This window comes from Hydra viridissima, unplaced genomic scaffold (genome assembly GCF_058129835.1).
Source record: "Hydra viridissima isolate aposymbiotic clone 2 unplaced genomic scaffold, HvirCarnegie_v1 scaffold_1, whole genome shotgun sequence".
Taxonomy (NCBI): Eukaryota; Metazoa; Cnidaria; class Hydrozoa; order Anthoathecata; family Hydridae; genus Hydra; species Hydra viridissima.
In genome coordinates, this window is record NW_028324300.1 from 13,216,158 (window position 1) to 13,227,553 (window position 11,396).

The 11,396-nt window shown below is 29.4% G+C and overlaps 1 protein-coding gene across 2 annotated transcripts; it reads right to left on the reverse strand.

Moving 5' to 3' along the window:
* Positions 1–3,878: 3,878 nt before the first annotated feature.
* LOC145181309 (sterile alpha motif domain-containing protein 3-like) lies at positions 3,879–9,870 on the reverse strand. 2 transcript variants are annotated; one of them, XM_090068997.1, is made up of 9 exons: positions 9,695–9,870; positions 6,265–6,406; positions 5,949–6,185; positions 5,535–5,649; positions 5,193–5,366; positions 4,903–5,112; positions 4,648–4,822; positions 4,145–4,506; positions 3,879–3,993 (listed from the first exon to the last, which is right to left on the reverse strand). In XM_090068997.1, the coding sequence occupies exons 1-9, from the start codon at positions 9,780–9,782 to the stop codon at positions 3,988–3,990; spliced, it is 1,509 nt and encodes a 502-aa protein (XP_089925123.1). In that variant the 5' UTR covers positions 9,783–9,870; the 3' UTR covers positions 3,879–3,987. The 2 variants fall into 2 exon arrangements, 1 of the variants encoding a protein (XP_089925123.1); XR_016445697.1 differs by lacking the exons at positions 3,879–3,993; positions 4,145–4,506; positions 4,648–4,822; positions 4,903–5,112 and having other exon boundaries at positions 5,193–5,370; positions 8,028–9,796.
* Positions 9,871–11,396: the final 1,526 nt, after the last annotated feature.

Here is an 11,396-nt window from a genome sequence, read left to right on the forward strand (position 1 = left end):
GTATAAATTTTAATTATCTAAAGTATATCTAAAATAGTGCCGAATTGATGCAATAAAAGATCTGTAAGCTTTTATAGTTAGAGTGCATCAATGCCTTTGGAAAATAATGGCTTTGTTTTTGCTGAACAAAATTTATTTAAAAAAGGCTGCAATAATTATGCACCGATCAAATATTATTCAATGAAAAATAAAACAAAATATGTAACATCTGAAAAGGTTTAAAACAAGTAATTTTTTTTGGTATAAAATTTGCTACTTCGAATACCCGTTGGTGCATCTTAAAGGACCTTTTACCAAAAAACGTTTCATTTTATGACCAGATTTCAAGCTTTAGCTGTTTTAAAACATGTTCCTTAAAATGAAACGTTAGTGATCAAAATTCATTCTAACGTTTTAGTGAAAAACCCACTTATTAAGAGGGTTCTAAACGTTTAACTAAACTTTATTTTTTAGCTGAATTTCTAAAATCAACGGCAAAACATTTCAGAAGAAAAAGAGAAAAGCAGATTGGACTAATGTTGCCATTACACAAACGTAACCTAAATTGATCAATAACTTAAGGCTGGAAGTGTATATCCAAACTTTAGAGAATCATCCTCATAAAATTTAAAAAGCTGCTCAATTTCTGTGTTTCTTAAAGTCGAAATACGCTAGCACATGATGTCACTGGGTTTTGATTTATATTGCTCATTTGCATAAAAAGGAAAATGAAATTTCTCATTTAAATGTGCATTTTTTAGGATTACAACAGAACCCTCAGTTATTGTTTCCATTTTCCTTTTGTAATTATACTTATAGGAACATGGTGAGCTTAGATTTGTCATCAAATCCAAATCTTTATAAAAATCTTAAAAATTCTTAAAAATGTAGTTAACAAACTCTTGAAAAGTAATTTCAGTTCCGTTATCGTATTCCTCTGTGGTTAGATTTTTTTGGGACAACTGAAGTATGGTCCAACCGTATTGGCGTCAAAGATAAGAAGTGTGAGGGTCTCCGAAATTGTTTCTAAATGTCGCTATTTAAAATTTAACGTGCCACCAGTGTTTCAAACAGGTAGCACGTTAAATTTAAAATAAGGAAAAATACCTTCATTCGCACAGTTGTCTTTCTGATACGTTGAGATGTTTAAGCATCAGGTACTAGTCGATGAATTTATATGAGAGCAGTTTTAAGAGCTTTGGATAACAGTTTATTTGGACATCTATTTTTGGTAGGAAGCAATGCAGAAGTTTTTTAGTGTCAGAATAAACTTTGAAGTTGTCATTGATCATAGGTGTTTATTTTGTCATTCAAAATTTGAAAAGAGCTTCTTCTCTAATCTGCTGAGCCAACAACAACTTTCTCTCAGTTTTCATATCTTTAAACAATATAAAACATTTGACGTGACATACCTCAGAAGAGTAATACGGGGATTTTAAAATGCTTTCCTAAAATTGTTAATATAGTTATTTAAATTAGATTATAATAATTTAAAAACAATAAATTCTTTTATACTAAATATTTATCTACTATTTTTAAAATTATTACTACATGTTAATGAGAATTTATTTTTTAGGGTAGCCAGTTGAAATCATTCCAGCCCGGTCATTAATGTTAAATTAGCATGCCTAAATTCTGAAAACTGGAATTATGACTAAAAGTTATTATCTTGCTTATTGATTTATTTACTTTATTTTAAAATTTTTGCTATTATGTTGTTTGATTGTTGTTATGCATGTTATTTTTTGTTCATATGTTATTATGCTGAATTCATTTAATTGTAAATGAAAGCTGTAAAGAAGTTTAAAGAAAGAAGATCAGATAAGTTTCTTCCTTTAAAATTCACGGTAGAATTAAACACCATATTAATTACATTAGTAAACACTAAGGGTCTTCGTATTGTTTCATTTCCGTATTGTTTTCATTCCGATATAAAAGCGGAAAAAAAAAAGTCATCGGAATAATTACGACAAAAAATCGGTAAAAAAATTTTATTCGATATTGTAGTTAGTTTAAATCTCGGTATATACCGGAACTCTTGTCAATTCGATAACACTTTTTTTCCGCTATCATATCGGAATGATAACGATACAGAAATGAAACGATACGCAGACCCTTAATAAACACAGTCAAAATTTAATAGTAAAAACAATTCGATTTTAACAGCCGTTAGTAAAAAATATTATCTTTATGTTGCAAAAACAAGTTATAAATTGTGGAAGCAACGACTATGATAATGTAAATAAATGTATATACTGAAGAGAGATAAATTTCTATAAAAATTATCTATTTATGTAAAAGGTGGGTATTAAAAGAAAGACACAAAAATTACCAAAAAAGTGCAACTCAGCCTTAAAAAAAGTCAGCAAAAGTTCCTAACTAATACATCATAGCCTTATAATTTGAATGGAAATCCCTTTGCATTAAGGTACTGATTGTTTTTGATGACAAAATGCATGCAATACATACTTGAAACTTAAACTTCAAACTTTACTTAAAAAGTTTCTCTTATACCACATTTTTTTGTTCTAGGAGCTAATTCCGTTCCAGAAGGTCAGTCTCGAATTAATTAGTCTTTTCCTAAAAGGCTATTCATATCTAAAGCTTATCGAGTTTTCTGCATAAAACATTAAAACAGCAGTTAGACTGAAATTGAATAAGACTCGAGAAAGTTTATTGTAAGGGAACTCGGTAATAAAAATTGAATAATTTAACTTAAGAGTTAATTTCTTTTTTTTTTTTCCTGGTAAGTTCTTTCGATAGACTTAAAAATCTTTTAGAAATTTGTTACAATCTTGCACTAGGTCCTTGTGGCTTAAAGTTAGGAATCAAAGTTTGGTATAGACTGTTTAAACATTTTCTTGGTTACTTTGAAGGCATTCAAAGGCCAAGTCAATTAACTCTTTTCTGCAATTTGTCGCGTTGGTTTGACAAGGTTCTAACTGATCCGCAAGTTGTTTTGAGTAAATCAATGTTAAAAATTGTTATGTTCCGACCATCAAAAAATTATTAAAATCCATCGATAATATTTTTTACTCATGTAACATAACCATTTGCTATACTTATTACTATTTTTAATTAAAAAATGTTTCACTCTTCATAAAAAATGAATACTCCCAAAATGCAGTTAGAACCTTGTCATAGTGAAATACCGTATATACTCGCGTATAAGTTGATCCAAAAATCAGTACAAAATCAATATTAAATGAAACATTTTTTAATCAATATTAATAAGAAATACGAAAAAAAATTTCTAGGAATAAATTCGTTTTTTTTCTGACCCGCATATAAGTCGAATTGCTGTTTTAGAGTAAATATTTCGTCCAAAATATCTCGACTTATACGCGAGTATATATGGTACACTCTAAAGCCGAATGGTTCTTTGAAGAACCTTAGAGGGTTCTTGACGTTGGTGCTGAGGGAGCACCCGTAGAGGTTCTTCGAAGAACCCTTTGTACGGGTTCTTCGGAAGAACCTTACGATAAGGTTCTTTAAAGAACCCTAAACCGTTTTTCGAAGAACCTAAGAGTTCTTGGTAGTTCAGATAAATATCCGGATAGGTTCTTCGAAGAACCCTAAAGAGAACCTTTTTTGAAAAGAAAAACTATTTGTAAAGGTTCTTCAAAGAACTGTTTTTAAATTTCTATTTCAGATTCAAGACATCTGACTGAAAAAATGTTTACTAAACAAATCTTTGAATGACTTTTTTAAAAAAAAACCATAACAATCATTATTGAATTTTCGGATAATTTTTTAGCCTAACAATTTTATTAAAGCTTATTAGTTTTTCAAACAAATTAATCCATGTTCTTCCAAAAAGTTTATATCACGTGATAAAAATGATTTAACGTTTTACCATTTACTTGTTATGCGAAATGATGAATTAAACAACGACTAGATTAACAAAAAACATATATTATAAGCAATAAAAAATTACAAAACTATTGGATAAAATAAATTTAAAAGTTGCTTTAATTTAAACGTTTCTGTTACCTCCCTTCGTAGAAGCTAAACCTAAACAAACAATAGACGATATATAAAAGGTTGTACTCATCATCTAGTAAATCTCTCTCTCTCGTTTTATAAATTTTACAATTTATAAAATTATGTTAAGCAGTTGAAGTTAAGATTTCGATATAAAATATGTTTAAAATAAATCAATAACCTTGCACAAAGTATTCGCCATCCTGTGAATTGTTACAGGGATTTCTTTATTTGATACACCAAATATGATGTGTTCAAAAAATAATAATGTGTTTTTCAACTGAACAGGGTACTGTATATTGTAAATAAAATAAGAAGCAAATATACAAGCCATCGCTAATGAGATATCAACATCATTATGATGTTCAACTATTTCTTGGCCATCTAATATAATTCTACAACATTTTGATGTCAACCTTTGAGCTCGAGGGATTGCAATTGTTGGTGTATTCTGTTTTGGAGTGTCGTCAAATGTAACCAAGGTTTCAACAGATTCTTTGAAAAGCCGTGGAAATAAAAGAATTGCTCCATTGAATGTAGCATCTGAAATAGTAAAAAAAATTACAACAGAAACATAAAACAGAATTAAATTATAAAACAATATTCAACAGAAAAAAGCATAAAAACTTTTACCAATAGTTAATTGGAAAACAGAAATCTCTTGTATTACACAAAATTTATTACCTCTCTTAGTGCTTTCATTAATTTCACACTCAATTTCAGCAAAAATTTCAGAAACAAAATTGTCTTTACACTTTAATTTAACCAAGCTTAAGATTTTATCTTCCAAGCCCTTTATCTGTTGATGAAGTTCTCTATCGAGGTCTTTACCAAATCTCAGTTTCATTTCGCTAAGAAGCTTTAACATCATTATTATAAAAATTATTTTTAAGTTGGAACACACAAAATATAAAATCCACAGAATAGTTAAAAGCCTACCAATTGAGCAGAGCAGAGCCATGGGTATTTAGCTTTTAGATCAACTGTGCGAAGATGTCCATCAAAATCCTTTGCTCGCATAAACCAACTACGCTGCTGACGATCAATCAGCATATTCATATCTGGACGAAGTTTACGGTATTCAATTATCATATCCTGATGATGTTTTGCCACAGTTGCATCATCCTCACCAATAGGCAGAGAATGTGGCTAAAGAAATTTATTTTTCAAAAATCATTTCATCTTTTTTTTTAATATTTTATCTCAAAACAGTTAAGCTTAATTTTTACCAAGTCTCTATGTGTCCTACTACAAGCTTGGTCATTCTCAAGACAGTCTTCTTTGCGCTTGCGTCCTCTTCCTGGATTCCCAAATTTGCTTTTATGAATAGCAACAGTCTCAACATTAGTTAAAGGGGCTCTTTCCTTCTTGAACTTATTTTTTAGACTTTCCAACAGCGTAGGCTGCCTTTATAAGTAAATTTAATTGACATAAGCATTAAGATTTACATATACATATATTATATACATATACACACATATACATTACATTTACGTTTAAAAATATTTTACATATTCTTATTATATTATATACTTCATTTTATTTATTATATTAGCAATTTATCAACTTACACACAGTACAAATTGTTGTGATGAACTACCACTCATTAAAGGGAACTCATTCAAATAAGGATACTTGCTACATAGGGCAGCAAGCACATCTGAATATTGGGTACTGGATGGATACCTTTAAATAAAAATTAAACAGTGACAACAAAATTAATGTAAGATATTGTTATTGTTAAAAGTTTTATAAAACAAAAATAAAACAATGTCAGGTTGTTTTATGTTAAAACAAACTTTTATATTAACAAAACCTTTTTACACGTTGACATGTTTTATTGTCAGTATGAATGAGCTAATTGTTACAATTGTCACTCATGATGATAAAAATAATATTGACACAAAAATTAATGATGAAAACAACCTTAACACACACACAAACACAGAGATTTTCATATTACATTTCAATAAAAATACACTTACAACGTAAACTTGCTGATATTATCGTATAAACATTGAATCAATTGGTTTCTACAGCTGTTCCTCTTAAACTGCAAAAAGCAACGGTCTTTGGCTTCAAAAGCTGCAATAACTGCTGGTGGCAAAAGAGGTAGCTGATATCGAACTGGCCATGGTGTCTTAGTTCTAACACATCCTACTAACATATTTCCAGCACCAGTGTAATTTGTTTCTGATGTACTACTACCAAGCTCTGACACACTAGTAAACACAACATTTTTGTGTTAGCACAAGGTTATTTTTAATTGTATCAAAAAGTGTAAACTGCATTAAAACTCACATTAAATCAACTTGATGTGCAGGTGGTGCTTTAAGATTCCTTATGACTTCCAATAGCATAACTTGCTTTCGCATTGTCCTACATAAAGTTGAAACCATTGTCTCTGTTAAACACAACAATGTTTTTCCATCTATTTCTTCTTCTACATTAAAAGTAAATTATAAGTAATTATTACTAATGTCAGTGCTAAATAGAGCTTTACAAATATCTAACCATAAATTAATTTCAAGCCTCTTGCTTTAGGGTTAAATATCTTTACTAGACATTTATGGACAAATATATCACAATAGAGAGGGCCCATCTATTTTACATATTGATTTAATTGTTGAGATGATTTTTATTTAATTGTAACAAACTTAACGTTATAATTACACTATTCCTATTGAAACTTGATAAAAGTACAGTAGGAATAACTTAAATATTAAATTTGCAAGGTCACCTTGCAAATTCAAAATAATTAGGATTTTATGAATTTTGTTTGTTATTTTATTAATATTATTTTTATTACCATTAACTATCTAACTTTTTTAATTAATATATTTTTATCTATTTGTTAGTTATTTTTTTTATGATTTTTAGATGTTAATAGTATTTATTAAGACTTCACTACATTACAAATATTATTGTTTGATGCTTGTTTCATCAACAAATTTGACATAAATGTTATATGCTTTTTTTTGTGCAAGTAACAGGCTATATTAACAGGCTATATTAAAAACAAAAAATCTTTCTGCAAAAGTTTATTTAAAACACATGTGTCTGAGAGCAATATAGGAGTGGCCATCTTGTATTGTATATGTGTCTAGAAGTTGATAATCACAAACTTCTGTTGGCAAGCATATTGACAAATTTTCATCTTCTATAACTCTGAATGCATGCAAGTGGTCATTATATTTGTCACAAATCAGCAACTTACCACAAAATACCCAGTGTTGACGAAATTGAATAATGTGATAAATTTTGAAAAATAAAGGAATTTCTTCTGCATGTAGTAAAGCTAAAATAACTGTATCATGCACATGAAATTGAATTCTGTTTATAGTAATGGCATTACACTTCCAAACTGTTTCCTTTTTATCAATAATATCATTAAAAAAAAAAGACAACAATTTTTCCTGAAGATTTGTTGCTAAACTATCAAACGTAATTGAACATAGATTTGATGTTTCATACTTTTCATTGAAAAAATCAGAAGATGCCATCTCCCAACACTGTCTCAGCTGATGCCGCTTTGCAAGAGAATAACCTATATTTTTAAAACTTCTAATGGAAGAAGCTAACTTTTTGAAATATAGATGTTTAGCTTCAAAACGCATGCACCATAAATATCTTAGTGGTCCATTATCATTAATTAGACGAGCATAATGGAGCATGAAATGAAACTTGGGTGTTAAATTATTGGGGAAAAGTTCAATAAAATTTTGCAGAAACTGTTCTATTAAAAATTGAAGATATGTCAAAACATTTTTTGAAATTTTTGGAGCAAATACATAATCTGCAATATCTCGCAGCTGTAAATAGAGTAACCAATACACATTAGATATTGGTATGCGATTGCCAATCATAAATGGTAGTAACCGAAACAAACAAAACTTCTGTGATGCAGAACCAACAAAGTTAATAGATGCACCAGAACAGATAACAAATGGTACTGGTTTGTTTTTCCTGTCATTTCTGCCAATTTCAAAAATGTCAAGCTCTGCATTTATCTGTTCTACTGTAATTATATTTTGTGCATTGAATTTTAACAACATTAAACTTACTAATTGTGGAACTGTTCCTTCTAACATATCATGCATGATGTCTGGTGGAAAAGACTGTAAAACATTAAAGTATGGTAAATCCAATAAAGGACATCGTTTTTCAACACCATACACACTAGAAGAAATGTGACCTGGACCCGAAATAGCAGCTAAATGATAATAATGCATTTCATTGGTACGAATTGTTGTATCACATTCAACCAAAATTTTATTTTTATCAACATAAGAAGTCATGCACTGACGACAAAAACGACCAGAATTAAAAACGCGTTGAAAACCAGCTAGTGCATGGGAGGAAAGATTATCAGCAGATATAGTTGCAACCCCACCATACAATCGAACCATCATATTATCAACTGTAACTAAAATACCCTCATTCTGCAACGTCAGCAAATCCTGAATTAAAGGTCTTAAAACTTGCTTATATGTTTTATATTTCTTAATGAACTTTTCTTTTACAAGAATACATAAATTTATATTCTGAAGTTGTGAAATATATTGTTCTTCAATGTTTCCCAAGAAGAAATAAAATGCACAGAGTTTATGTACTGAACGATGAGCTCCAATTGGATTACACACTTCAAATTCATCACAATATAAATGGATTCTTAATGCATTCTTGTCTTTAAAAATGACATGTTGTTTACAATTTAAACCATCTGAATATGAATATAATAATTCATTATTAATAGACTCATCTTTTTCAAGTTTTCTTTTTATTGAATTCCAGATAAACTCATTTTCAACTAACTTTTTTAGTAATGGTAAAACTGGTACATACTGAAAAGTTTCACAGCTTGGTGTTTTTAAACCATATTCACATTGATTTTCATTCATGGAGTGTAATTTTATTTCAACTGGCAAAATAAGACCTAAGTTTGACTTACAAAATGAAACAACCTTTTTGCTAGAATTGACCACAGATAAAACTTTATCTAAAAGCAAATCACTATTTAAAAGTTGATTCAAACCACTATTATATACAAAATTTTCCCCAAGTTGCTGCTTTATTAGATCACAAAAAATATGACTAAAATAAGTCAACAAAGATTGAACTTTGTTTGCTAAATCAATTTGAACAACAGACGGAATTAAATGTTTTTCTGCTATTGAAATTACAAACATAGCATAATGTTTCTGCAAACAACTGAGTAGATTGTCTAGTGAGGATAAAGATATGGTGCCTAAATGAGAATCCAAACTACTGGTTTCTACACTACAGTTGTCATTGATAGAATCAATAAAACACTCCGTTGTGGTGTTATTACCAACACTGTCTGCTAAAATTTGGTTTTCCATTGTTTCACTCATAAAATTATCAGACTCATTTGTTAATACTTGAGGTGTGCTAAAAATGAAACTATGCTTTTTGCGCATATGGTGACGTAAACATTTTACAGATTTATATTTGGCAGGACAACCATCAATATTACACACTGGGAAAAAACCAGGGGTATGTTCATGCATGATATACAAATGTTTTAAATATTTTTGCACCGAATATTTCTGCATACCACATATACAACAAGTAAAACACAAGTTATTATTAGATGCAGCCATTTCCAAAAAAAAATTATTTGCTAAATACAAAAATAAATTTAAATTTAACATCAGCATAACTATTACAAAACAATCAAACATTTAAAAACTCAAGATGTTTATCTAACCAACAATTTTTTGTCTTAAATCACCAAGAACTTTCTGCTCTAAATGCAAACAAACTTCTTCAGTTGACCAATTTAAGTACTCTTCCATTCCAAACTTTAACTGAAAATTAAAAAATAATTGTAGTTTTGATCTAACTTATACGACAATATGATGCAAATGATTACTATTATTCTAAATTACGTTTTAAATATAATATTGGGATCATTGTGTAGAATCTGAAATTCATATTGTATCCTAAATTAATTTTATTCATTGATAAAATAAAATTGTATGGTAGCTATTAACCATTGGAAGTATATCACTTTTTTTTTCAAAATTCATGTTTAGTTAAGTTTATAAGATTCCACGTTATAATCAACTAACACGCTAAGTAAAAAAACAAAATGGCGTCTTAAAAAAGATGAGAAAAGTTTCTGAAGAACCTTTAGAAGAAACTTAAGATATTTACTCTAACAATTAATGCGAAGAACCTTAAAGGTTCTTCAAACTTGGATAATAATGCAAGTTTGAAGAACTTTTTTTTATAAAAAAGTAGCCGGTTCTACAAAGAACCATTTAGGTACGTGAAGTACCCACGGGTTCTTTAAGTCGACTCTAAGAACCTTTAGGTTCTTTGAAGAACAGCCGTAGAACCTTCAAGAACCCTTTAGATTTGCAGTGTAATCATATTCTCACTATGACAAGGTTCTAACTGCTGTTCAACGGTAGTTAGAAAACATGTTAGTTTCTTTGAAATTTTGTGACTGAAGCAAACAGTAACTTTAAATTTTTTAACTAAAACAATAACGTAATAAAAAGCTAATTTTTATAAATTAGATTATTGTTTTAGTCAAAAAACAAGGTTACAATATTTTGCTTGCTCATTTTTTATTTTATTTATTTTTTTTGTACAACATTTTTTGGTACATTTTAAAACCATTACATTAAGTACAACCCTTAAAAGTTATTCATGTTTATTTTATAGGTGATGAACAACTCGATAGTAATCTCTGTCCTCGAGAGGCATAAACGAAATGTAGCTTTAATATCTTTTTTAAGTCTGCAAGCTCCATCAATTTTGAATCTTTGGTTTTACATTCAAAACAGTGGAATTTAATGGACTTGTTGCTGTATTCTTTCTGTTAGGTTTTTCATTGAACTTGACAATCCAACAGTTCATAGGTTCATTGCGATTATGGCTAGATTTAAAAAGTAAAATATGAGATGTTTGAGTAAATTTTAGAACAGCAACGTTAGAAAAAGGAACTGACTTGTAATTAAACAGCTTCGCTGTTACTGAATAATCCTTGAAGTCATGTGGTTTCATTTGAATGATACGACAAGAATTGTTTCTGTTAACTTGTTTCAACATCCTTATCAATCCAACTGGACTTTAAAAATCAGTTTTCCTCATAAGCTTTTCAATTTCGCTAAAGGCATGATCCACCTCTAGACGCATGAATGACCTGGAAGGAGATATTTCACAGTGATTGAGTAAATGTTAGGATTGTCTCTTAAAAAATGTAACATAGCATTTGATAACATACTATTCCGATTTTGAGGAACGCAGGATTTAGACCAAGTAATTAAGTCACTTACGTCATTTTCCTCTGCCACATCACTCAAAAGTTTGCATAAGGCACTGGCAAGATCATTGGCGCTACTTCCCGCCATTGATTCAGTCCATAATGCGCAGTACACTTTTTTGGTTGATGAAAAATA